Consider the following 27,473-nt stretch of genomic DNA (forward strand, 5'->3'; position numbering starts at 1 on the left):
AAACCGCTTGCGGTCTCGCGCCTTCGTCTGCCATACAATTCACGTTATTTTAAAGTGCTTGGAGTTTCGAGATATTTAAAGATATCGGCCTGATTTTTGCAGAACCATAGCTAAAGAGAGTGTCCTCATCAATGAAGTGAAGAAAGTGGTGTTCCGATACATGGTTTCCGAACATTCCAAAAATGCCTCAAAGTCAGAAAATGGATGAAAATATGGGGAGTCCGGCTTAATCGAAATACTCAGTCTGAATATTGAAACCTTCTTTCACAGTAGATAAACATCACTGCACCCGTTTTTCTTATCTTATAATCTACAATCCGTTTGTGCTTCATTCAAATAACTGTCAAAGTTATTCGCGTGCAAAAAAATAAAAAGCACATATTCAATAGTTCATTCATAGTCAATATACAGTCTGAACTCATTGGTTGAACTTCGATACCCTGTCAACTATGGAAGATGTGCTTTTTAGTTAGCACGTTTTTTTATACAAAAAAATTATGAAATTTTTCTCGGCAGGCCATGAAATTTTTGTGAATTTTTCAAAAACCGGGTTTTCCATACACACGCATGCTTTTGTATTGAACTGCCAGCCAACTATCGAGCGTTCAACTAAAAAGCATTCCAACTAAAAAGCGTGCAACTATTGAATTCTGACTCTGTGTTGTAAACTGTTGACATTTTTTTACATTCGCAGTAGGCTACTAGTCAAAATCATTTTTCGTACATCACATTCACTGTTGCCATGACACGACTGTTGAAGCACGACATTCATTTCTGTAGTTACCGTCAGTGTCTTTGCGATGACACAACTGTAAAAAAATGTAGTTTGAATGTTAATTGACTTTCATCTTGTGAATCCAAAACTACCTGGTGCCTTTACCGATCGTAAGTGACTGAACAATGAAATATTTTCACTTTGCCAGTAAGAAAATCAGGGTTTCTTGCTGAAGTACACGAATTTAAAAGAAACAAATGTTACAAAGGAGAATGCGATCCAGTGCACTCGAAAATGAAAGTCAAATGAATGTCGCCAAAAAACGTCGTCGAATCAAACAAAAAAATCAAATTTGATACGCGGGAGGATAGCGAGCTGTTGCTCCAAATGTCTGCGTACAGACGCCGTCCACAGGCCTGCCCACACCCGAATGCAGAGCCGATTGCATACGATTCTATCTTTACCATTAACATGAGAGGGACAGGGCTTATACCACGAACGTACCCGAAAGGTATGCATGCTTCTGCCATCAGGATCTAAAGGCAAGGGCAAGGCAAAAGAAACACAGAAAAGTTTCCTCACGGCTACACATGTCCTCTATACGCGTTGTCTATGCGTCTCGCTCGGTATCACAGCGGAATACGGCAGGTAAGCAGTACAACTTCAGCTACCTGATACGCATACGTGTTTATCGAACACAACTATTCGGGTTGGCTTGGTAAAGGTCGGGTAGCCGCCAGTACGCAAAGGCGCAGACTTTTTTATGATTTTGTATGATTTTGTATGTTTTGGACCATACGTGTAGGCGCTGGCAATGTGTCGCGGATCCGAATGCCCCCTTGTCTAAGTTCTCTTTCTGGACCTCTCCCTATGTTCCCTCTCATGTCGATCGGTACCGAGAGATCGATCTCCATCGGTACCGGGACGGTGGGCACTCGTGCTCGTCAGCCGACGAGAGATTGCTCTCGCGGAGAGCGCACCTGAGTGCCCCGCTTTGTAATATATCCAACACAGATGATGCAATGAAAGGCCTTGAATGGCACCTTTGGAAAGATACAGCATACGATCGACTGACAAGGTACTATTCTAACCAGCATATTAAATTTCATCCAAGTTCCAACTTATTCATCTTGGCTAAAAAGATGTTGTGATCGATGCTATCAAAAGCAGCCTTTAAATCCATATAAAATGCATCTGTTGCCATCCTGCTATCCATGTTACGGAGACATTGTTATGTAAAGTCAACAAGGTTAGTAATCGTCGACCGCTTTGGAACGAAACCGTGTTGTTGAGGGCTAATCTTCTTCTTCTTCTTTGGCTCAACAACCGTTCTTGGTCAAGGCCTGCCTGTACCCACTTGTGGGCTTGGCTTTCAGTGACTAATTGATTCCCCCCCATAGCAGGATAGTCAGTCCTACGTATGGCGGCGCGGTCTATTTGGGGATTGAACGCATGACGGGCATGTTGTTAAGTCGTACGAGTTGACGACTGTACTACGAGACCGGCGACGTTGAGGGCTAATATAGTGATAAAAAGCCGTGAGTAAACTTGTTTGTATCACTTTCTCAAAAACTTTGGCTCCAGTACTGAGTGATGTTATGCCTCTATAGTTGGCTGCTTGTTCCATGTAACCTTTTTTTAAATATGGGGAGAAACCATTAGCTCTTCCAAATAGAGGGAATTCCCCTAGTTGCATTGAGAAATTAATTTTTTTGGTGAAGATCGGCGCAATGGACTCACAGCATCGGCTGAGTATGATGGAGGAATACCATCTGGGCCAGGACTAGCTTTGGGCTTAAATGCTTTGAGCACATTTAGTACAGCTTCTTGCGATATATTAATTAAATTAAGGGCGATGACATAATTAGGAGTATTAATTAAAGCGTTGTTGGTAAAATTCTCATCAGTAGTTGAGATTGTGTATGCCTCCTCAAATCTACACGCAAATATGTCACAAATATCTAAGGCAGTTGAACCATCTCGGTCATTGTGATAAATCCATTTAGGTGTTACCTTCGTATTATTGTGTTTCTTACGAAAAATCCCGACAGCTTTGGGCCTTTTGATCAAATTTTTCTCCAATCGAGACAAGTAGCCACTACAGCGTATTCTATTGTAACTGTCCCGTCATGGGTTCAAGCCATAACCTGACCGTGCTGTCATACGTAGGACTGACTATCCTGTTATGGGGGGGTAATCCAAAAGTCACCGAAAGCCAACCCCACAAGTGGTACAGGCAGGCCTTGACCGACCAATCGATTCTTCGTATATTTTTTTAATGCAGCTGCCTTAGCTCTTTCAAGTTTTTTAGGTGGCGGTCTGATCAAGCAGGGCTGCTCTTTGGTGTGATAATTGGCACACACGAGTCAAATGAGGATAAAAGAAAGCGTATAAATATCGGTAAAGCTTCATCTACAGGCTGGCTAATTCTGAACTGGCTGTTAAAATTGGTTATGAGTTCATCAAGCCGAGTAAAATTGGTTTTATAAAAATTCATCCTAGCTCTACTTGACAGAGTCAGTGTAGAATTAGGCATTGTGCTTTGAATTCGAACCGTTAAATCGATGGCTGGATGGTACAGGTCAGGAGAGACTAGTGGTGTTGGGCAGGGGCGCAAATCGAATAAAATTTGCGAATACTAAGTCGAGCTGCCAGTTAAGCGAGTTTTTGATACCGCTTATTTGATAAAGATCGCTAGCGTTAATTTCATCCAAAAACCGGGATCTGACCGAGGATGATGAATTTGCCACATAGTGCGAGAATGATGATGATTGTTTGTTGTGACCAAATGTTTGTTGTGATGGTGATCATGTTACTGGCGAAAAATTAAAATCTCCAAACAGAAAAATTAGATCATTAGTTTTTGCATGGTTTACTATTGCACTTACACTCAGTGGCGCGTTAAACGGTGGGCGGACTGGGCGGCCGCCAGGGGCCCCGGCGATCTAGGGGGCTCCCGTCATTGTGGATGTTCGACTTTGTATCGATTCTAGCCCTACCCCATCGCAATCATTTTTCACATCGCTTCACTCAATGTATTTTGTCGAGGGCCCCGAACTGTAGAAAACCGGGGCCCCAAACTACTCAAAGCAGCACATTACATGTTCTAAGAAATCTGCCAATACTTCCATCAAAGTCGCAAGCAAAGAACGCTGCGACTCGCGCGCACAGCTCAAATCAATAGCCGGCATCGCGAATAAATGAACACATTTTAACAGTCGTTTAAAGTTCATTTTGGTTTAACCGAGTTCATTTGTTGTTCATTCCTGTTAAAATAAACGACCGTCAAAACAGTTAACGACTGCTCGATATCGCATATAGGCAAACATGGGGAAAAAATTCGAGCAGTATAATTAAACGACTGTTAATTTGTATCGCATACGCTCTTGACAGTCGTTTGTTTAACGGCGGCATATGACCAGTCGTTAAAATTAACAAATGAACTCAATGCGTTCGCGATGCCAAATTCTAGCAATTTTTAACGACTCTGGTTAATTTTTAACGACTGTTAATTTTAAACCAATTCTTTCGCGATACCAGCTAATACCTCATCATTAGCCGGCATCGCGAATAAATGAACACATTTTAACAGTCGTTTAAAGTTCATTTTGGTTTAACTGAGCTCATTTGTTGTTCATTCGTGTTCAAATTAACGATCGTCAAAACAGTTTACGACTGCTCGATATCGCATATAGGCAAACACGGGGAAAACATCGAGCAGTATAATTAAACGACTGTTAATTTGCTTCGCATACGCTCTTGACAGTCGTTTGTTTAACGGCGGCATAAGACCAGTCGTTAAAATGACCAATGAATTCAATGCGATCGCGATGCCAAATTCTAGCAATTTTTAACGACTCTGGTTAATTTTTAACGACTGTTAATTTTAAACCAATTCGTTCGCGATGCCAGCTATTAGCTATTAGCTGGCTTCGCGAAAGAATTGGTTTAAAATTAACAGTCGTTAAAAATTAACCAGAGTCGTTGAAAATTGCTAGAATTTGGCATCGCGAACGCATTGAGTTCATTTGTTAATTTTAACGACTGGTCCTATGCCGCCGTTAAACAAACGACTGTCAAGAGCGTATGCGATACAAATTAACAGTCGTTTAATTATACTGCTCGATATTTTTCCCGGTGTTTGCCTATATGCGATATCGAGCAGTCGTAAATTGTTTTGACGATCGTTAATTTGAACAGGAATGAACAACAAATAAACTCGGTTAAACCAAAATGAACTTTAAACGACTGTTAAAACATGTTCATTTATTCGCGATTCCGGCTATTAACCGGCATCGCGAATACATGAACTCTCGCGATGCCAAATTCTAGCAGTTTTTAACGACTCTGGTTAATTTTTAACGACTGTTAATTTTAAACCAATTCTTTCGCGATGCCAGCTATTGTTGGCGCAAAGTTTTGGACAGAGCGAGAAACTGTCAATTTTTGCTGGTGTGGATGGCCTGTGCACGAGACACCCAAGCCCAAAACCACGCAGAGCAACTTGCTTCAAAAATGGAATGCACAGAACGCTGCGCTTAACTACCACCGAAAACCTTACACAACACAAGCATACAACACACCCAAACAAAAATTTAAAGGCCCACAATATCAATACACCGGCTCGAAGCCGGTTAATTTAGCAGGAAAAATTGACTAACATCAAGCAAGCAACGGTGCTCCAGTGGGTAGAGGTTTCATTCGAGAAACGATTCCATCGATATCGATGTGTGCGATTTTCAATTTGGCTTGGATGAAACGTGCCTATGCTTGGCTGGGGCCCCTATACTTGTTTTGCAGATGTGTGCCGAAAACAGACAGCTGTTTTCACGCGAAAAATGGTATCCACATCTCAAAACTGAGATCGTGGAGCGTGCCTGCTTTTAACGCAAAAACTTAAATTTTCACGCGGAGCCCTACTCCACTTTTGTGGTCAACTGACAAATAGGGGAAATCGGGAAGGGGTGGTATTCAAATGTCCAAAGGGGATCTGGGCCATGTTAATATTAAAATGATGTTTTATCACTTTTTACATACAACTTTGAGCGTGAAGACATGATCAAAAACTATACGGAAGCCAAAACTCAAAGGTGGTTTACGGGGCCCCAACGATTATGTGGACTCTTCGATGAAGGGGCCCCGTCGGAAAGGGCCCCCGTCGGTAAGTAGGCCCCGTCAATAAGGGGCTCCGTTCGTTTGGTGTCTTGGTGTGGATGGTCGGTGCACGAGCTCACCAAAAAAACGCGGAGACACTGCTAAAATCCAATGCACGGAACACAGAACAGAACGCTGCGTTTAACCACAAAGAAAACCCGTAACAACAGCCACAAGCACACATCATACATAGACACAAATTTAAAGGCCTTTAAACAAAATTTCAATACACCGGCTCATAATCGGAGAAATTAGCAGGAAAAAATTGACACCAAGCTCGCGTCGCTTTAAAAAGCCTAGGAAGGTCGTTTGGTCAACGGTGCTTCAGTGAGTTGAGGTTTCATTCGAGAAATGGTTAAATCGATGTCATTGTGTGCGCTCTTGGCTGGGATGAACCGTCCTGTACTTGTACACGGGGCCCCTGCTACCGCTTTGCGATTGTGTGCCGAAAGCAGACAGCTGTTTCACACGAAAATTGGTATTCACATTCCTGGCCTGGGACAGTGGATTGTGTGTTTCTTTTAATGCAAAAACTAAAATTTTCATTCTTGGCCCTAATCGAACACATCAAGTTTGTGGACCGAAGAGAAGTGGAAATGGGAAAGGTTTCAGTTAGAAGGAAGGGGGTATAAAAATACTCAAAGGGGGAAGGGTATAAAAATACTCAAGGAACCTATGGACCTATATGGTTTTTATCGACTACTTCAAATTTTGCGAATACAGTCTGTTCCCGAGTTACGCGGTTCTCGACTTACGCGGATTCGGAGATACTCGGTTTTATACATTTGACAGATCAAATGTCAAACCAGTACAATTTGCTTCAAGTTCGGTATGAATTGCATTTTTGCTAACAAATTGAAACCGCTAAAAGCCAGATATATTAGAATATTCTGCACGAATCATAGTAAATAAATGATAAAGTGTATAAAAGTATTAATTTAAATCAAAAACTGCGAGTAATGAATAGTATTTAGTCAAAAAATGTGAAATTCGACTTACGCGGATATTCGAGTTACGCGGATTCGCCGGGAACGCAGAAACCGCGTAACTCGGGAACAGACTGTATATTGTTTTGAGCTGTGGGTATGTATCGCAGCGTTCTGCGCTTCCAACTAATATAAAAATATTGCACATGTTAAAAAGGCAAATGTTTTCTGCTTCTGATAGTAAAATGCAGCTTCTGATAGTAAAAAACATAGACACGTTATCACGCAAAAACTAAGAATTCGTGCCTTGGCTAACCTTAGAGGCCCCAGTCAAAATTGTGGACTGGACGAAGTGATGGTGGAAAGGCAAGCTGTTGAAGGGTTTGGGTCAAATTTGGAAGGGTCGACGGAAAGGAAATATCGATATGAATGATCGCGTAAAATTTGAACTCATTAAGCTGTCGGCAAAGTCCGGCCCGCCACAATATGCAGTCAGGTCCGAGAAAATATTTGCGCGATTTTGAAAGATAGGAAGATCCTATTCATTAAAAATTAACTGAATGCAAATCCCCTACGTTGCGTTTATTTATATAGGATAAGCTTGATTTATTTTATTATTAACTTTCTCGGAAAAGGAAAAATGAGATACATATTTCTCTCATCCTGATAATGAAGGGTATACATAGTGAAATTATCAAGGTTTTTAAGAAGGTATCATTTTAATTTTGCTTCTTAATAATTTTGTTTATACTAATTGTAGCAAAAAACTAATATTTTACAAAGAGACAAACATAAAAAAAACTGAAAAAAGTTTTCATCAAAATTAAGATTTGAACACACGCTTTCTCGATTCGGAATCAAAAGCGATGTCGCTGCTCAAAGCTGTATGATGCTTGCAAGGATCAGATCTGTTTCTAGCGTTACAGTTGAATCTCGGGCCATTTACTTCGAATCGGGTGTCGGTTCCTGGGAATCGCATGCTACTATCATCAAATACGTACCACTACAGTCGTCACGGTATCGTAATACAAAGTTACTGCGACGATCCCTTGGTTGCCAAGGACGGACGGAAGGAAAATTTACCAAATTCCGTCTTGGGTTCAATCCTCCTATGGACTGACCTCCTGGCAATGACGGACTATTCGGCTCCTTGGTATTTAATAAGTAGCTAAATTCGTTTTAGGCCGGCATAACCGCAAAGGTTGTCAAGTCACTAAGAAGAATCCTCCTTTACGTACGCTTACGCGTTAGGCTGGAAATAGACAAACCGAGATCGTCGGGGTACCGCGAAAATCGCGTATGACTTCAGCTGTCAATTCTGTTACAAAGTCTGACAGATAGGCGAGATAATCGCGGTTCCTGTATGGAACCATCCAAGGTGACGATTGAATGTGCAAAGAAGAAATATTTTTATCAATTTGTGAATCAAATTATTTATTTTACATAATTTATGCAAAATAAAATACAAACGTCGTTTCTCGGCACGAGTTTTCACACAAATCCACCAGAAAAATAAAAAATAAAAAATTCGCGCTACCGCGAAAATCTCAGCAATACCGAAGTTGGGTATCTCTGCGAAACACCAGGCGCGATTGGAGGCGCGGAAGATTTGGCAGCTCAACTGTTCTACAACTGTTATAAACAAGGCGCGAATTTCGCGGTACCGCGACGATCTCGGTTCGTCTATTTCCAGCCTTACGTTACAAAAGATTCTCCCCTTCCCCTTCATGTAACATTTATATAATGTAATGTAACCCTCGTTATATAATTGATGGATACCCACCCAAGTGAAATTTGCTCGAAATTGTTTGTCCTCATAAAAAAGCCTAAAATTGACCCTTGAATTAAATCATAAGACTACGGAAAATTGCTCGAATTCTTGATCAACCGAGCTCGAAAATGTCAATTCGGATAGCACACACTTATAAAACAACTTTAGTTAAACAAGTTAAGCAAGTAAATTGAATAATTTAAATAAATGTTGTTGGGGATTATGATCGGAGTGCACAATTATAAGATAAGACAAAGAATTTTTTGTTTGGCTGCCAATTCATGACTGGTTTAATGCATGGGTTATTTATTGCTGAACATAAGTTGGAAAAAGTTAAAAGTAAAAATGTTGTTATCTATGAATGACTTTGATTATCCGTGTCTATGTCCACCAGCTCGAAATCCAGCCCCAAATCCTGCTTGAACCACGCCTCCTAACGGTCCTTGCACACGGAACCCTGATCCAATTGCACCTTGAGTTCTACCAGATACACTGCCATGGGCACGTCCTAAACCGGCTCCAAACCCGGCCTGTATGCTTCCTCCTAAAGGACCCTGCAGTCGAATGCCAGCACCGATACCAGCTCCAGGCATTCGGTTGCTTATACCACCTCCAAAACCAGCTTGAAATCCTCCACCAAGGGGTCCACGAATACCAATGCCAAATCCAAATCCACCACGCAGTCCTCGATTGCCTCCAACTTCCTCAGAAGACTGGTGGCGTCTCATGCATCCACCAGGACGTCCTCCACTAGTTTGTACAGGAGCTGACGTCGGTTGAATTGGAATGGCCGGAGGTTGTGTTGTTGAAGTAATTGTTGTTATGCTTGAAATTTGCTGCAAAATTTGTTGCATCAAAAGCAGTAAGCTTTGATTGGAGGCTGATATTAAAATAAATTGTCCGTTTATGTTGATAATAATAGAAATTGAGTTCGATCCGCTATTGGGTGCTGATGTGGTAGATGTAGTTGAAGTAGCTGCGGAACCCAAAGTTGTAGTTGTCGCCAAAGCTGACACAGTACTCGAAGTCGTAACTGGAGTGACTACAGTTGTCGTAGTTGTTGCAGTTACAGGAAATACGGAAGTGGTTGAAATTGCCGTCGATGTAGTCGATCCACTGTTAAGACTTTGAATGATCGCTGCAATCGTAGCTGTATCAGCAGCATCAACAGTAATGATAGCTAAAAAATATAATGTTAAAATTAAAAAAATGATACATTGTTATTTCAAACACGTTCTATTAACTATACAATACATACATCCACCAATGTTGAATGATACTGTGCTTCCAAAGGATGGTGCTGCTGTGGTTGTTGTACTCATAGCAGTAGTAGTCGAAGAAGCAGCTAGGACAGCGTTGATAGCATCTATAGTTGCTTGATCATTTGCATTTATAGTTATAATGTCTAATAAAAAAAGAATAGTTATTATTTTCTGCATAAAAACAGGTGCATTATTACGTACTTCCATTAATGTTGAATGTTACAGTTCCTGTGGGGGCCGATGTGACTGTCGTTGTTGGTGCGTTAGTAGTTGTGGCTGGAGCAATCGTTGTCGTTGTTGGTGCGTTAGTAGTTGTGGTTGGAGCAATCGTCGTCGTTGTTGTCGTTGTTGTTGCTGTTACTGTGGTCGTGGCTGCAGCGGTTGTGGTAGTGGGAACAGCCGTTGTGGTGGTGGGAACAGCCGTTGTGGTGGTGGGAACAGCTGTTGTGGTAGCGGCAGCAGTGGTTGTGGTAACGGCAGCAGTAGTTGTAGTAGCACCTCCACTAAGAATACCAGTACCAAGAAGACCACTAGTAGCTCCTATACCTGTTCCTAACAGTCCACTGGTAGTCCCCGTTCCAAGAATTCCAGTTCCAAGAACTCCACTAGTAGCTCCAAGACCTGTTCCAAGCAGACCACTGGTAGTTCCTGTTCCGAGTAGTCCAGTTCCAAGAACACCACTAGTAGCTCCAAGACCTGTTCCAAGCAGTCCACTGGTAGTTCCTGTTCCGAGTAGTCCAGTTCCAAGAACTCCACTAGTAGCTCCAAGACCTGTTCCAAGCAGACCACTGGTAGTTCCTGTTCCAAGTAGTCCAGTGCCTAGAACCCCGGTTGTTGCTCCTAAACCAGTACCTAATAATCCACTAGTTGTTCCCGTTCCTAGTATACCAGTTCCAAGAACTCCTGTAGTAGCACCGAGGCCAGTTCCTAATATTCCACTTGTGGTACCACTCGATAGTACACCAGTTCCTAGCAAACCGGTAGAACCTCCAACGCCAGTTCCGAGCAAGCCTCCACCACCTCCCAACAGTTGTGGTTTGGCTTGCAATGGAATACAAATTCCCAGCAAGATCAATGTAAAAGTTAGTCGCATGTTTCCTAAGTCCGTTCGTTCGATCCGTTTGTTTTAGTTGAATAGGTAACCGTCGGACGTAACGATCTGCGGGTACAAGGAAACAAAGTTAGTTTTGTACTGAGTACCGCTCAAAAGAAATTTGCTGTATATATATACAAAAACTCTATTTGGTGAAACGAATTTCAATAATATACACTAAACAAATGTTCTTTTTATATTGAAATGAAGCATTTCAATGCCAGCGATTGTGTGATTGTCGCCTTATCCGGGTCGTTCACAAAGAAATGTTTGTACGCAAATGAAGCAAATTTAACCGACCCATGAATACGTTAAAAACAATGCAGTCATGAATAGTAAAGTAAACAAAGTTTTATTCACCTAATTTATCGCAATTGACGATCGAAATACTACTACTGCCTAGCACGCAGAATTTCTCTAACGATACATTTAACAGCATACGAATATTATTTTTATGATTTTTTGCATTTTTTAATTTTTAACGTCGACTTCGATTAAACATAAATTTTGCGGTTATGTACATATAATTGTTATAATAACAAAGAGTTTGATCTTTCAGTCAATTGTCCAGCAGTACCCTGACGATCATCGCCGAAAGTTCCTTTACCAGCTTATCAGCCGTGAGCAGCACTTTATTAATGCCATTAATTTTGGTATTGAGCGATTTGTCAATCCACTACGCGAACGAAAAGACTTAATTTCTCCAAATGATCACAAAATATTGTTTCAGAATATTGATGAGGTAGGAATAGTATGATGCATTGTGATAGGATTGTAATATCTAATACATCTCTTTATTTTTTCGCGATAGTTATCTCGAATATCAGAGGATATTCTAGAGCAAATAATTCAGGATGACACCGAACCACAAATCCATTTTGCTTCGCGCGTCTATCTGTCCAAAAATACTGCACTTTGTGCGGCTTACAGGAAGTATTGCAATGGATTGAAGAAAGCTGATTGTGTGTTGGTAGGTTATTTTCTTTAGTTACCGTTGAGGATATGATTATAATTGTCTTAAAATATACTCGATAGGTCAATAAGTCAAGAAATTCTATCTGTGATTTTATGAAATTCATTACGGAGCCACCGGTACCAAGAAAACGTCCAGATCTAACTACGTTCATTCATCGCCCACTGCAGCATTTTAGAGAAATATTAAAATTAGTGCAAATGATAGCGTCCCATTGTCGTGTAGATAGTGAAGAACATGCTAATTTTAATAACATCATAAGTGAGTTGCAGGTAGGTATGCTCAATGCAAATATCTGTTCAGAGACCGTGATGTTTATAAAAATATTTTTGTTTTACAGATTGCGTATCGCGAGATAACTGTAGGTGGCGGGCTCATGGAACCAATCGGTGAAGGTCGTCCACTATTGACTCTTCAGGATCTAGAAGCAAGAATGGTGTTCACAAAATGTAAACCTTTTCAATTGGCATCGCACGGCCGGCAGTGGATTTTTGGTGCGTAAAATAATAAGTTGATTTCGAATTTTTTTTACATTTTTTATTATTCCAAATCGCTTTTGTACAGGTGGAGATCTATCCCGTATTGAGGGTCGTTCAGTGAAACCCTACTGGACACTTCTGTTCAGTGATATTCTGTTATTTGCAAAAGTGAGTCGTGACCGTGTACTTTTTATCACGGAGGAACCGATTACACTTTCAACGATTACTGATTCCTGTTTTAATATTCGTAAAAAGAGTAAGTATTCAAAATGGCTTACGATTGAACGATGAACTATCGTATTATGTTGTACTATTTTTTATTTGCCGATTCAAATGTATTTTTTAGAGATATTCCTAAAAATTTAAGCATTGTTTTTGCTCCTATTTTCGGCAGGCTGTGTTACTATTTTCGGCAACGCGAATACTGGTTGAAAAAAATTAATGCAAATTGACAAAAATGTTTCAAACCTCTCATTTCCTAAGATTGGTGTTGAAAAGTACTTAAATTATTAATATTATGTGGCCCATTTTGGTCATTTTGCAGACAATTTTTACAGTCATCATCAGTCATACGCATTGTAGTGTACTGATAGTGTTCAAGTTTTAAATGAATATTCAGCAAAATTAAAAGTGAGTTATTGTTTCATGTTTCGGCAGGAGACTACAGCATTGATCTGTCAAAAATGAACATTTACCGTGTACCTATTTGCGGCAGCATTGAAAGTAAAAAATAACTTGTTTATCATGATTTTAAAATTCCAAACAAGTTAGAATAAATAATACAAGCATAAAATATTCAATTTTAACCACATTTTCGTTGGTTTACTGTTGTGGCTTACTTAATCTCAAAACCTGCCGAACTATTGACTTACAACAAATCTGCCGAAAAATGTGGAGCTGTTCACAACTTATTTGATGTTTTGGAAAATACACAATTTAATGATGTGAAACTTTGTATATGAATAACAAATGAGTATACTTTCACTTCAAAATTTGGTTTTCAGACATTTTATTGCATTTGTGCAGAATTTCACGTTTTAGTTACCCTGCCGACAATAGATATACTGCCGAAAACTGTTTCGCCTGTTTCTGCCCTACTTGTGTTTCGTGATTTTAAAATTCCAAGTGGGATAGAATAAATTCTTCAACCGTATAATTTTTCATTAAAACCACACAATCAATGTTTTAAAGCTCTGGTTTTCTTAATAATGAAACCTGCCGGACTATTGACTGATATCAAATCTGCCGAAAAATGTTGTACTCTGCACATTTTAATTGATATTTTGAAAAATACGCAAGTAAATGTGAAATGTGAAAATGTTTATATGAACAACAAATGGGCATATCTATGTTTAAAAAATATGTGTTGAGACAATTTGCAATCCGTTTTGCATGGTTTCACTGTCGAAAACAGGTACATTGCCGAAAACTGGTACAGTTACCCTAATTAGTATTTCGATCCATCAGCAGTGTAACGCTCCATATTTTCGAGAAAAATAGCAGTTTTGGTGTAAAATTCATGATTTACGTTACAATTAATTAATCGCTCTATGTAGTGTATGTATATAAGTCCTCGCTGCTGTTTCAAAAGAATAATGAATTATATCATCCTTTATCAATGTTGTCATCAAATAAGCATAAATAAATAAATAAATAAGCATAAATTGCAGCATCCTCAATTTCATCAAGCGTACTACTGATCCCACTTTTTTAACGGTATCAGTTAACGATGCGCAGTCCAAGGTGTATGGATGTAATATGTTCGAATTTTTGATACTGTCGCCATGTAATGTGATGATCGTGCGTACACGTTGTGGTAGGTCAGTGTTTTCCTGACATAAGCCGCTGTGGAACGAACTATTCGAAGCGGACTGATTGAACCCTACAAATGATCGTCCAGGCGATCATGGAAACCCGGAAGGAGTTTCCCTTACTGTAAACCTTGGAGTTTAGAAGCCTAACCCCCTTGGGTAGGGGGACATAACTAAACTCTTGGAATAAGTTGGAAGGCGATGTTTTGGGAAGCGTAACGTCCCATCTTGGCAGTCTGATTTGCCATGATCGGAATTTGTTTTATTTATACTCAAAATAAGTTATGGGCTTCGTCGTACATTGGGTTTTGGAATATGTTTTTGTTCTACTTAAGTGTTATTGTATCTCTCCTGAATAAAAAAAGGTATTTTTATTGGTAACAATTTATAAATTGAAATGGTGTGAGGTATTTGTTGATGTTACTTTGCTTACTATGCGTGTTTCGGATGTATTCAAGAAGTGTGTCACAATTGTTTTTATATGAATGGTGTGGTCTGTACTCTTCCGGTTGCGTTGTTATGGTATGATTTGATTTGATAAATTTGTTGTAATGAATGTGTTGCAATAGTGTAGTTTGACTTTCCGAAGTATTTTACAATGAGTCTATAGCTGATAGTGGGGCCCTTCACGATTCTAGTCAGTTTTTTGTATAGAGTTTGACAGTTGGAGGCTGAAATGATGTAAACACTCCATACAGATTATTCTAGCCTCAAAGCTAGAATTAGATTCAAGTACCTGCTCGAAAAATGGCAAAACAAGGTGGTGTTTACATTTATCCCAAGGTGCATTAAAAAGATCTGGTGATGCAATCCAGAATCAAAGTTTATGTAGTCCAGGTGGTCTCATAGCATGTTTTTATAATCAAATTTGAATGTCACTGTAGCATAGGTTCGACACCCAATACTATTAGACTCAGCAAATTAGAATAGAATTAGAATTAAAATTCGATTAGAATAGCAAAGACACAATTATTAGTATAGCATCCGCTGTAATAATCTGCAGTAAATTCATTACATCCTAGACACAAACCGCACACTTGTAACTAAGGCTAGAGTGAAACAGCTAATGAAATAGCATGAAAAGTGGCGTGATCGTATTCACCAACACACTCAAAAGAAATAGTTTTACAAGTACAAAATTTTAGATTCAACATTATCAGAACATAAATTATTGTAATTAGATGCACACAAATATTAGACATAAAAGTGCAATATGTTCTAATCCGAACCAACTAGTTAAATAGGGAAAATTTAATAGAGTTCATTAAATTGCGCAGTAGGATATTTCACATCGCGGGACGATATTACCTAATGTACGCAAAAAGTCACGTACGCATAATGCAGGAGATAGAGCAGGATAATTAATTGTAATCATGCATAACGGAGCGGATAAGCTAAATATGCCCATAAGCGCAATGTAATTATTTCGTCACTTTTTTACAGGATGCGTGAAATAACAATTCTCAATGATGGCGCCCGGTAAACGATCTAATAATTCACCTTCTAAATAAACACACCTTGGCGCAGACTAAAATTGCGCATATATCTATCGGTCTAACTGCTTAGTTTAATATATTTATTTGTCAAAATATATATTTCTCCAAAAAAATATATTTCTTGGACTAATAATCTTGATTACATAAAGGGTAAGAGCCTCAATCCTCGGGAACGCACAAACCGCGTAACTCGAGAACAGACTGTATAATGATTCCGTGGGCACGTCACCCGAAGATATTTTACACATTTTGCTGATCGATTCTCCACCCCAATTGTAGATCAAACGTTGATCTCAAGGGCCATATCTTACACACCTGTAAACATGATTTATTACACCATTCCTATGTTTGATATACGCACAGTAGAAAAGTGCCTCAAAAGCCTTAAACCTTCTACAGCTCCTGATCCCGATGGCATTCTGAGTTTCATTAGCTGTAAATGCTATCAGTCCCTAGCACCTGTATCAACAAACATATACAACACGTCGCTGAGTTGCTATTTACTCACGCTTATGGAAGTCCTCGTCGGTACCAATATTTACAAAAGGGGATCGTTCATGTGCCTCAAACTATCGCGGTATCACATCACTTTGTGCGGTATCAAAAGCTTTTGAGCTTCTGCTTGCTCCTATTTACATCGCTACATCGAATTACATAATGGATAACCAACACGGGTTCGTACCCAAACATTCAACACTAACGAACCTCACTTTATTCGTTAGTTTTTGCAAACGTAATATCGACTCCGGAGGTCAAGTGGATACCATTTACCATTTACCACAGATCTCAAAGCTGCTTTCGACCTCATCTCACACGACATTTTAATCGCCAAACTGCAGAAGTTAGGGTTTTCAGAACAAATAGTTATATGGTTGAATTCATACCTCACAGAACGCTCATACAAGATCAAGGTAAACGATCATACATCGAGAGATGCTTGGCACCGCAGGGGTACCTCAAAGCAGCAATTGAGGCCAGCTGCTCTTCATCCAATTGCGCAGTAGGATATTTCACATGGAGGGACGATATTACCTAATGTACGCAAAAAGTCACGTACGCATAATGCAGGAGAGGGCCAGTCTGGTGGTACAGTCGTAAACTCGTACGACGTAACAACATGCCCGTCATGGATTCATGTCCCGAATAGACCGTGCCCCCATACGTAGGACTGACTATCTTGCTATGGTAACAATAAGTCACTGAAAGCCAAGCTCACTTCACTAGTGGGTACAGACTGGCCTTGACCGACAACGGTTGTTGTGCCAAAGAAGAAGAAGCTCTTCATTGTTTATATAAACGATGTGGGGCAATTGCTAGCGGAACACCGTTGTCTTCTGTTTGCCGATGACGTTAAGCTGTTCGCTCCTATCAACGAAACCAATGACTGCAGCTATCTTCAACGCGCCATCAACCTGTTTAGCATATGGTGCCGTGATAATGCAATGGTGCTATTTATCGAAAAATGACGCGTCTTGTCTTTTTACCATTCTCGATCCTGCACACGATTTAACTACCAGAGACATATCCGTTGAACGCACCGATACATTCCGCGATCTTTGGATCATTCTCGACACACGTTTAACATTTAACCATCATCTAGAGAATATAGTGTCCAGAGGGAACCAACTATTGGGTTGGATTATTCGATCAACGCAAGGTTTCCATAATCCTATGACCATAAAAACAATCTACTCTGCCTATGCCCGATCAGTGTTAGAACATGGCAGTATATTTAGCGACCCCTGCACTGAACAATGGAGTAATCGAATCGAGGCCATCCAAAGAAAAGCGACTAGATATGTTGAAAGACTCTTACCATGGCCACAGGGCGATGTGTTACCGTCATACCATTCCAGTTGTCTATTTTTAGGAATTCAGACGTTGAAAAAATGCCGTGAGATAGCTAAATACCTTTTTTATATCAGGACTACTCAACCACCACATTGATGCTCCTACTCTATTAGCTAAGATAGAATTTAACGCGCCATCTAGGAATCTACGTACACGTCAATTCATATCCGTCCCTCTTTATAGAACTCGTTTTTTCCAGTCTGACCCTATGTCAGCTATGTCAGCTATCAATAACTATGATTTATTTGATTTCACACGAACATATCACAGAATGTTTTTAGAGATAGACTCAGGACACAACTTACGTAATAATCATATTTCAATATACATTTTCTATTCTTGTGCACCAGTTCTCCCATATCGATGTATGTACCTTACATAGTCTATAAGCACTAATTTACGTACATTCATGTAAGATCTTCAAGATCCTGTTGGATTAATCAATAAACATATTAAACATATTAAACATGTTTATCGAACACAACTATTCGGTTTGGTTTGGTAAACGTCCGGTGGACGCCGGAACGCAAAGGAGCTAACTTTTTCAAGATTTGGTGTGACTTCGGCTGTTTTGGACCTCACGTGTGGACGCAGGCAGATGGAGCACCAGCTTTCAGTAGCTCTGGCATTTTTCGTGGCTGGCCTGTTGCTTCATACGATCGATGCTCCTTCCCTTTTGTCTCGTGTACATTTTTATGTTCCTTGTCGCACCTCACGTTATCGTTTTCGTCTCCACATACCTATATTTTGTACACGTTTTTCTCACGATTAGCCAATTTTTTGTTTAGTTTAATTTAGTTTATTAATCGATGGACTATGAAGCCCTCTCGAGTCAAAATTTGTTTACAATACACATTAGATAACGAACAGAACATTTATATATTGTTATTGTTGAACGCATTCCGAACACTTAAAAGCGAAGTCAGTTCCGTTATCGTCATTCCAGGCTCGTAAATATCGTCAGCTGAATTTAAAAGACGGCACATACAAAGAAGGGGGTTGCGAGAGCCAAATGATGTTCAGGTTTCAGCGACTGCCAGCATTGGTCGGCGACGAAGTATTCTGGTAGGAACATAGAGGTGAATCCTTGAAAATAGCTCGGGACTGTCGATGGTTCCGTTTAAGATTCCCGTGATAAATGCCAGTCTGGTGTGCTCAACACGTTCGGCGAGAGGCGGGATCCCAAGCATGAAACACCTAGTTCTGTAGTCGAGACGACGCGGCCAATCACGAAGGGCGAAGCGCGTTGCCTTCCGTTGGATGGACTCTAGCCGCGCAAGTGCCCGAGTAGATGCTGGCCACCAAACAATAGCCGGCATCGCGAATAAATGAACTCTTTTTAACAGTCGTTTAAAGTTCATTTTGGTTTAACCGAGTTCATTTGTTGTTCATTCCTGTTAAAATAAACGACCGTCAAAACATTTAACGACTGCTCGATATCGCATATAGGCAAACATGGGGAAAAAATTCGAGCAGTATAATTAAACGACTGTTAATTTGTATCGCATACGCTCTTGACAGTCGTTTGTTTAACGGCGGCATATGACCAGTCGTTAAAATTAACAAATGAACTCACCTAATAGCTAATAGCTGGCATCGCGAAAGAATTGGTCTAAAATTAACAGTCGTTAAAAATTAACCAGAGTCGTTAAAAATTGCTAGAATTTGGCATCGCGAACGCATTGAGTTCATTTGTTAATTTAACGACTGGTGATATGCCGCCGTTGAACAAACGACTGTCAAGAGCGTATGCGATACAAATTAACAGTCGTTTAATTATACTGCTCGAATTTTTTCCCCGTGTTTGCCTATATGCGATATCGAGCAGTCGTTAACTGTTTTGACGGTCGTTTATTTTAACAGGAATGAACAACAAATGAACTCGGTTAAACCAAAATGAACTTTAAACGACTGTTAAAATGTGTTCATTTATTCGCGATGCCGGCTACTGATTTTCATAAACTTTCCGTTCCGCGGGCAGATAGAACGCAAGCACTGGATTTTGATTCAACCATGTGTGTAGAAAAAATGAGTTTTCTCCCATTAATTTCAACTATACATGGATTCCTCGATATACGCTATTAATGCGGACCGGAGGCAAAAGCATATCTCGAATTTCAGCGTATTTCGAATTTCGAGGTTTTCAGTCAAATTTAAACTAATTTTCGTATAATTTTGCTTGAAAAGATTATGGTTTTAGTTATTTAATTCGTCATTTGATCTGATTCCAACTGAAGATTACAATTTTTGCACATTTTAAAATTGTTTTTCAAATTCGACCAAAAAGGAATTTATTTTGCATTTGACATTCGATGTGTCAAATCAGTACAATTTGCTCAAAGAACTGTCAAATTTAGAAACTAGCGTATAGCGAAATCGCGTACATTGAGTATGGCGTACATCGGGGAATACCTGTACTCTGTTCATCAATACTGTTGTGTGTGGGTTGATGTTTTTATCAATCTCAATAATTCTTAGAACCCCATTCTTTTATCTTCAGGCGTGCCACCGGCCTAAGGAAAAATTTACTGGCAGGCCCTGGGCCTTGCCATCGGGTTGAACGTGTTAATAAGCACTGTTGCTGTAATCCAACGTGGCCCAGCAATTGACGTCAATAAAATAAAACAAATAAAATAAGAGGTACCACGTATCTCGGAGAATACCTGTGGTTCATCATTTGATTCGAAATCCTTTATTAGCAAAATATTAGGTATGTTCCCGAGCTACACGGTTTATGCGTTTCCAAAGCAACCGATTAAGTCACGGTTCTGAAGTTACTGCTTATTCGAATTACTGGAATATCACGTTTTTATCCTAAATACATATAAAACAAGTAAAGACTGTACATATCATTTATACGGTCTATACTCCAAACTAGATTAGTTAAAATTAAGTATTAAATAATGAAAATTCATCAGCACTTCCAATCAATAAACCAATTAACTCTTCTTCTTCTTCTTTTGGCTCAACAAACATTGTCGGTCAAGGCCTGCCTGTACCACTTGTGTGAGGTTGACTTTAAATGACTTTTGGATTACCCCCCATAGCAGGGCAATCAGTCGCGGCACGGTCTATTTGGGGCTTGAACCCATGACGAACCAATCAGCTAATAAAAAAAACTTAATTTCAATTTTTGGGTTTAAAGGGAATTGAATATTGGACCCCTAAGGAATGCCGGTTTACTGTGTAAACAAACTGCCTTACATTTAATAGTGGCTTTGAGGATTCCATAGAAATCTGTCAGGTAGTAGAGTTTAATACATGAAATCGTCTACGTGTTTTTTTTATTTCCGAAGTAAATTCAAGCTAGTCGATCTCAATACCAAAACTCTTGCGGGAAAAAGATCAAAAACGATCTTTTAGTTGATTCAAAGTAAAATATTCAGTTTTCTGCCATGGATAATTAAGTACTGATATGTTTTGAAAATGATGAAATAAAATCATATTTTATGAGCCAAAAGGAAAAGGAGAGTGCCGCAAGTACAGATTTTCAGTAATTCGAGGGCCGTAAAGTTGAGAATAAAAAATATATATCTCAATATTCATATAAAATACTGTTTAAAATCATTATTATTAAACAAATTGACTTTTTTTAATCCTCGCTTCAAATCTGGAATAGTTTCTTATTTACAAATTTGCTATGTTTTTTTACTGTGCACTTTTTTATTTAAAAAAATGTTTAATGTACTTTTAAAGTCACATACGTTGTTTTCATCCTTATTATTAAAATAGAAAATTTCTCATTAGTCGCGTTCTAACACGGTACTTCTGTTAGAAAATATCACTCAACCACACTGAGGTAGGAGAAGTCTACCAGCCTGTTGCGAATCTTTTTTTTTTTTTTTTTTTTTTGCGAAAAATATTTGCATGCAATTTTTTGAAAGATCAAGAAGAAAATTGTAAAAAAACGTGTTTAAACATTATTTTTCGCTAATTTCCAAGTTCGAAGGGGTATATGGTGGTATGGAGGCATTTCTTATTACAAGAACCCATATTTTACGAATAATTTTGTTAAATTACGATAATTTTATCTGACGAAGATTCATGGTGTGTGATCCCATAAAGATGGGCAAATCTTGTTTTGCACTTGAAGGGAGATGATTCGCGAATTGAGGTATGGACTGTGTGAGCTAATCTATTAATAAGCTATGTATCGCACGACTTCGGCATTTCGATTATTTTAATTCTTCATCTAAATACTTTGGGCTTAAGCGTAATCATATCATTTTGGTTTAGATTTTTGGGGAGGTTCAAAAGTACATTAATTCGTCTTGCAAAATGTGGGTTACACAAAATTCCAACTTGGCTACAATCATTTTTATTAAAATTGATGGTGGCATGATTATGACAAAAAAAACAGAAGTGGCTCCAATCGAACATCAATGATGTAACATTATAAGGTTGGAGCCGTGCAAATCGGAGAAATTCGGAGCCGAATGAATCCTTTACTTGGCACTCGGGGGTATTGAGATGGTCAAATTCGGTGAGACCGACCGGATCCATTTCTCACTGTAGATTAGCCGCTCGGTGCGACAACCGATGACTCCAACGGTTCCGAATGGCTTTAAACGGCTCTATAGGCTTCGGACGGCACCGAACGGAACTGTTGGTTTGATTTGGCCGGATTCGAAGTTGCTATAGCTAAGATCGAAAATGGTTTTGAGCCGTGGATGCGATTCTGACAATCCATCATTAGTTGTTGCGAAGTTTCCAAGTGTGTGTCAAGTTATTTCAAGTTATTTTCATTACTTTTTCGTTGGTAGAAGGTAGTCGCAAATCTATTTTTCCATATAGAATGTGCAATCGAGTGTGCACAATACTATGCTAATATTCAGAATTTAATCGAAACATAATACCGACTGAGTTTGCATTCAATTCAATGTTTCTTAAAGGTCTCTATTGTTCTGTACGATTGTGTAGAGATGTTATGGATACATTCATGTTAGATTCGATAAATATACCATCTAAATGATTGTTCTTCTCTGGAAAATTAAATACACTTCGACAAATAGTAATAACAGTTTTTTGGTTTGGAGTGATTTTAGCAATTCTCAAAATATACTCGCAGGCCGCATTCAGCATTGACGAGGGCCGCATGCGACCCGCGGGCCGTCAGTTTGACATACCTGATATAAGGGAATAGTTGAATTACTTAGAGGAATGTTGCAAATCGGTAGTGGAATTGTGCAAGCATGCTGTAGAAGTTTGCAATCATATAGGGGAGTGTTGCAATCGACTAGGAGAATTTGGCAATCATGCTGTGGAGCTGTCATAAGACTGTGGGTGCCGCAGATTTAAATAGAGTAAAATAATGGAAAATAAACCCCAATATAACAATTAGAAATTTAAATATAAAGTGAATGGTTCCTCGCATCTTATGAACTAATACTAATAATTTCCAGAACTGTTGAACTAATAATTTCCTGTTTACATCTTATCCGTTCTGTTTCAATAGATACGGAATTTCGTATTACTATAGATCCCAATGCCAGGCAGATTGAAAGTCCTACTGTACATTGTGCACCTGACTTAACACGGACACCAAAAAAAAACTTTAAAAAGAGATATATTAGCCTTCGCGCCCCTTCGACCGAATTGAAAGCTGTTTGGCAAAACTTACTTACAAGGCAAATGTGAGTATACGATATATATTTATATATATATATAATTATAAATGTATAGTAGCGACCCGAGAACCCGTAGAAAACTCGCACGGGTTAAAGGTTTTCACACTTTCCCGAATCATTCTTAAACATTGCAAAGACTACGGTATGATGCTTCAAAAAGTAGATGATACCTCAATTATTATGCAATGCTGAATCTGCGGCATCATGGCCAGTGTATGAACGAGTTCAAATATTAGCCAAAATCGCTTTGACCAACTTGGATGCGAATTAACAGAAGAAAGCCTTTAAATACATTTCCAGTCAAATTAATGAGCCGATTATCAACCATCTTGCGAAGGCCAGATCGATTCATCATTACAGGGTTTCACACTTTATCTCAAGACCGCGGGACCTCTTCCCGAATCTGTCTTGGTCAATGCCAAGACGGCGGTATGATGCTTGAAAACATTGATGATACCTGAATTCATTGGATGCAATGCGCCGAGGACATGCGGTCCAATATTTTTTTACACGTATAACCTTTGTGTACATCAGTGTGCTGATAACATCCAATTATTCTTTTCGTGTTTTTACCAAAAAGACAAATTATTAAAATGAATGATAGCATATATGTTGAATTTAAATATTTGAAAAATGTTCAGAAAGTAGTTTCAACTATTGTAATACTCTTTATTTATTTATTTATTTATTTGACCGCATGTCCTCGGCGCCGAACAGTGTGTTCGAGAAATGTGCCGCAGATTCAGCATTGCACCCAATGAATTCAGGTATCATCAACGTTTTCAAGCATCATACCGCAGTCTTGGAATTGGCTAAGACAGATTCGGGAAGGAGTCCCGCGGTCTTGAGATAAAGTGTGAAACCCTGTATTACTTACATACTTGTCCGGCGCTACAACCGCTTTGCGGTCTTGACCTACCTCAGGAGTGCCCGAAACCGCTCACGGTCTCTCGCCTTCATCTGCCAATCCGTCATTGGTTATAACGATAGAAAAGTTAGATTCATCATTATAATCACAATTAAATTTTGAAGAGAAACGGGCCTTCAGATGACAAACTGCCTGTAACGAATTTTTGGCTACATGTTAAATCGGCGTGAGTCAATCGCCAGACTGCAGAACGATACTTGAAATCGTTGACGATACCAGGATCTGCGGAGTTGTATCGTAAAACTGCGGCACACTATCTCACTCCTGGGACATACAACTTGACAGCTTAAATGTTTATTTTTTTTTATTTGAGCTCCCACTGTTTGGGGGATGGAAAAGTAATCTGTAATGACTTTTATTAGTTTGTAAGCGAATTAATTATTGATGCACACTCTTAAAACATAAAATTTGAAATTTCAAAATTTTGGCTTTCAAGTTATGTGTCCCTGGGGTACGATAGTATGCCCGAAAAAGTGTTCCGCAGTCTTGTGATACAAATCCGCAGATCCCGATATCGTCAACGTTTTCACGTATCTTTTCGCAGTTTTGCGATTGACTCACGCCAATTCATCAAAATGTACCGCGGTCTTGAATTCTATAGGAAAACTTGGTAATTCAAGAAATATCAAAAAAATATAATATAACAAGTAACATTTATTACCATCATCTTATTGTTGGCCTGTATATCTGTTTCGTTGCAGCTTTTTAGTAAATGCAACACTCGGCTCAACTCCCATGAGCAGTCCTTTAGACTCACCGGATATTTTACAGTCATTCTTACCATTTACCGATATTGGAACGACAGTTACCTCTGCAGCTTCAGTGAAGGTGGGATCGTTGAACAGCATGCAGATTAAAAATCAACAGGTGTGTCCCCTAAGTTCCATACCATTAGCAACATATTGCCATAGTAACAGTAACGTTAGCAATGCAAGCTTACATAATGTAGCCACAAATGTTCTAAGCGGTATAGGGTTAAGTAGTAGCAGAAAATTTTCTTTATCTAGTCCGCGAAATAATCCTGTAGATAGTCGTAGTTATAGATCGCTAACAACGGTCCAGAATTCAATATCTGAATTGCCAGAGCTGATTTTACTACACCATGGTACACATCATAATTCAATCAACGATTCTGCTTCACATATAGTCGATAGAAAAAAATCTGACGGATCAATAGATACAGCTGATGAGAAAAATCAAAACTATCTTAATCATGTGAATGTTCGAGGCGCATTAAAGGCCGTGTCCACTGAGGAATGGCAAAATAGTGTTGCACTAAATACTATCGATAACCTTCGAAAACTTCCAGGTAGCTGTAATCCCCTCTCTACACGAGATCGTATACTGCACAGCTTTTCCCGTGGTTCGCGAGATAATACACGATCAATTGTAGAGTTTAATCTCAGTTCCGTTGGACGTTCTTTTATCGATAATACGGACGAGTCGGATACAGAAGTACATTCTATTGCAATAGAAGATGATTACATTTCGACACCGGAGACACCACCTCCAAACGTATCGCCATCATCTACAATTAAGATGTTCGATTCTTTTTCTAACGATTTGGACATTGCATCCCCGCATGAAGCTAACCAGAATAGTAAGACTACAGAATACAGTAAATTTCTTCTGGCGAGCGGTTATGGAGGTTCCTGGGATTTGCTTGAGCTTGATCTAGATTTTCATAAGGTGAATTGCGATCCATCGTTTGGAAATGATGTAACTGAAGCAGAATTTCTTGGCGATGATGATGATCCATTTGGTATGCTCCCCACACAACCTACCCCGCCTAATTTACTGGATTTGTAGTCGAAACCGAGTGATTTTGTTTTCAATGAATATAACGACTATTATCAACGATCAAGAAGTGAATCAGATCGGGACATTTTATGCGAATATCGAACAATGCATGTTGGTAATATTAGGGTTTCATTAGATTAATTTGATGTCACTGATAAATTACGTAACGCAAAGAAAAATTGGCGACTCCGCTACAAGTTTAATAGAATTTAACATTGGAAGCTACCCTTCTGAATAAATTGTGTAATGGTTTTGGGTGTAACTTCTTCTTGATGACTGTTCGTTGCCTTTATGATGTTTTATGAAAGTGGCTTGCAAGGCCTCTTTCTCAACCTCCAGTTTCGTCGTAGGGCCTACGCTCTCTAGCTTTGTAGAGGCCAAGCGAACCAAGACGAGAGAAACCAGCGCAGCCCTTCGGGAAGGGACATTCATTCGGATGCAGCGGGACATACAAGGGGGGGGGATTCGTTAAGAACAAACAGACGCTCCCAAGTTGAGTCATAAACATCAATCGTCTACCCCTCTCTCAATTTAGTCATGCAACCCATCCGTACATGGGGTTAAGTTCCCCCTTATACCCTTACTTACTTACTTATCCGGCGCTACAACCGCTTTGCGGTCTTGGCCTGCCTCAGGAGTGTCCGAAACCGCTCACGGTCTCGCGCCTTCGTCTGCCAGTCCGTTATCCCGGCCTTAATGGCGGACGCCTCCACGCCATCTTGCCACCTCAATTTGGGCCTACCACGCTTCCTCTGTCCTTGTGGACGGCCTAAAAAAAAGACTTTACGGGCTGGGTCGTCCGTTTCCATGCGTACAACATGGTCAGCCCACCGGAGCCTGGCGAGCTTAATACGCTGTACGACAGTGAGGTCGTCGTACATCTCGTATAGCTCGTCATTATAGCGGCTCCTCCATTGTCCTTCCACACATACGGGGCCAAGTATCCTTCTGAGCATCTTCCTCTCGAACGCGGCTAAGAGGGCTTCGTCAGATTTGGACAGTGTCCATGTCTCAGAGGCGCATGTGAGTACTGGTACTGTATAGGTACTATATAGTCCCAGCTTCGTCCGTCGCGACAGGTTCTTTGAGGTGAACTGCTTTTTCAGGCTGTAGAATGACCGGTTGGCAGCCAGCATCCTTGCGCGCAACTCAACTTCCATACTGTTGTCGTTGCTGACCTTTGACCCAAGATAGGTGAATTCTGGGACGACTTCAAAAGTGCGTTCACCTATCTGTACATCACGCCTACGTAGATTTGGATTATTTATTGGTAGGTCCGCTGATGTTGCCACCATCAGTTTGGTCTTTGCCTCGTTTATCTGCAATCCGAGGTTCTCTGCCGCCTGCTCGATCCCTTGGTAGGCTTCTGCTACATAGGAGAGCCGCAGACCAATGATGTCTATATCATCAGCGTATGCCAGGATCTGGGTTGACTTATAGAAGATGGTTCCCGTAGTCTCCACCCTCGAGTCGCGGATGGCCCTCTCTAGCGCCAAGTTGAATAGGAGACAGGCAAGCCCGTCCCCCTGGCGCAGACCCTTGGTGGTAGCAAAAGGTCCTGAGAGTTTTCCATCCACCCTCACCTGG

At 39.8% G+C, this 27,473-nt stretch overlaps 2 protein-coding genes across 10 annotated transcripts in view; one reads left to right on the forward strand and one right to left on the reverse strand.

The window, feature by feature from the left end:
* Positions 1-27,473, forward strand: part of LOC120897332 — a 101,848-nt gene that overhangs the window by 39,431 nt on the left and 34,944 nt on the right. For all 9 annotated transcript variants that reach the window (XM_040302142.1, XM_040302141.1, XM_040302140.1 and 6 more), the window contains 7 exons: positions 11,481-11,663; positions 11,733-11,891; positions 11,957-12,166; positions 12,235-12,388; positions 12,459-12,629; positions 22,987-23,164; positions 24,788-24,953. In XM_040302142.1, the coding sequence (XP_040158076.1) occupies positions 11,481-11,663; positions 11,733-11,891; positions 11,957-12,166; positions 12,235-12,388; positions 12,459-12,629; positions 22,987-23,164; positions 24,788-24,953 (1,221 nt within the window). The remainder of the gene's footprint in view (positions 1-11,480; positions 11,664-11,732; positions 11,892-11,956; positions 12,167-12,234; positions 12,389-12,458; positions 12,630-22,986; positions 23,165-24,787; positions 24,954-27,473) is intronic.
* LOC120897334 (nuclear pore complex protein DDB_G0274915-like) lies at positions 8,826-11,037 on the reverse strand. Its single transcript, XM_040302151.1, has 3 exons — positions 10,030-11,037; positions 9,825-9,971; positions 8,826-9,746 (listed from the first exon to the last, which is right to left on the reverse strand). The coding sequence occupies exons 1-3, from the start codon at positions 10,919-10,921 to the stop codon at positions 8,938-8,940; spliced, it is 1,848 nt and encodes a 615-aa protein (XP_040158085.1). The 5' UTR covers positions 10,922-11,037; the 3' UTR covers positions 8,826-8,937.

Source organism: Anopheles arabiensis, chromosome 2, assembly GCF_016920715.1.
Source record: "Anopheles arabiensis isolate DONGOLA chromosome 2, AaraD3, whole genome shotgun sequence".
NCBI classification, from domain to species: domain Eukaryota; kingdom Metazoa; phylum Arthropoda; class Insecta; order Diptera; family Culicidae; genus Anopheles; species Anopheles arabiensis.

Coding starts and splice junctions, on each gene's coding strand:
- LOC120897334 (XM_040302151.1), bottom strand. CDS start 10,921: ATGCGACTAACTTTTACATTGATCTTGCTGGGAATTTGTATTCCATTG. Junction 9,972..10,029: donor AACATTCAACATTAATGGAA/GTACGTAATAAT, acceptor TTTTTTTATTAG/ACATTATAACTATAAATGCA. Junction 9,747..9,824: donor ATCATTCAACATTGGTGGAT/GTATGTATTGTA, acceptor TATATTTTTTAG/CTATCATTACTGTTGATGCT.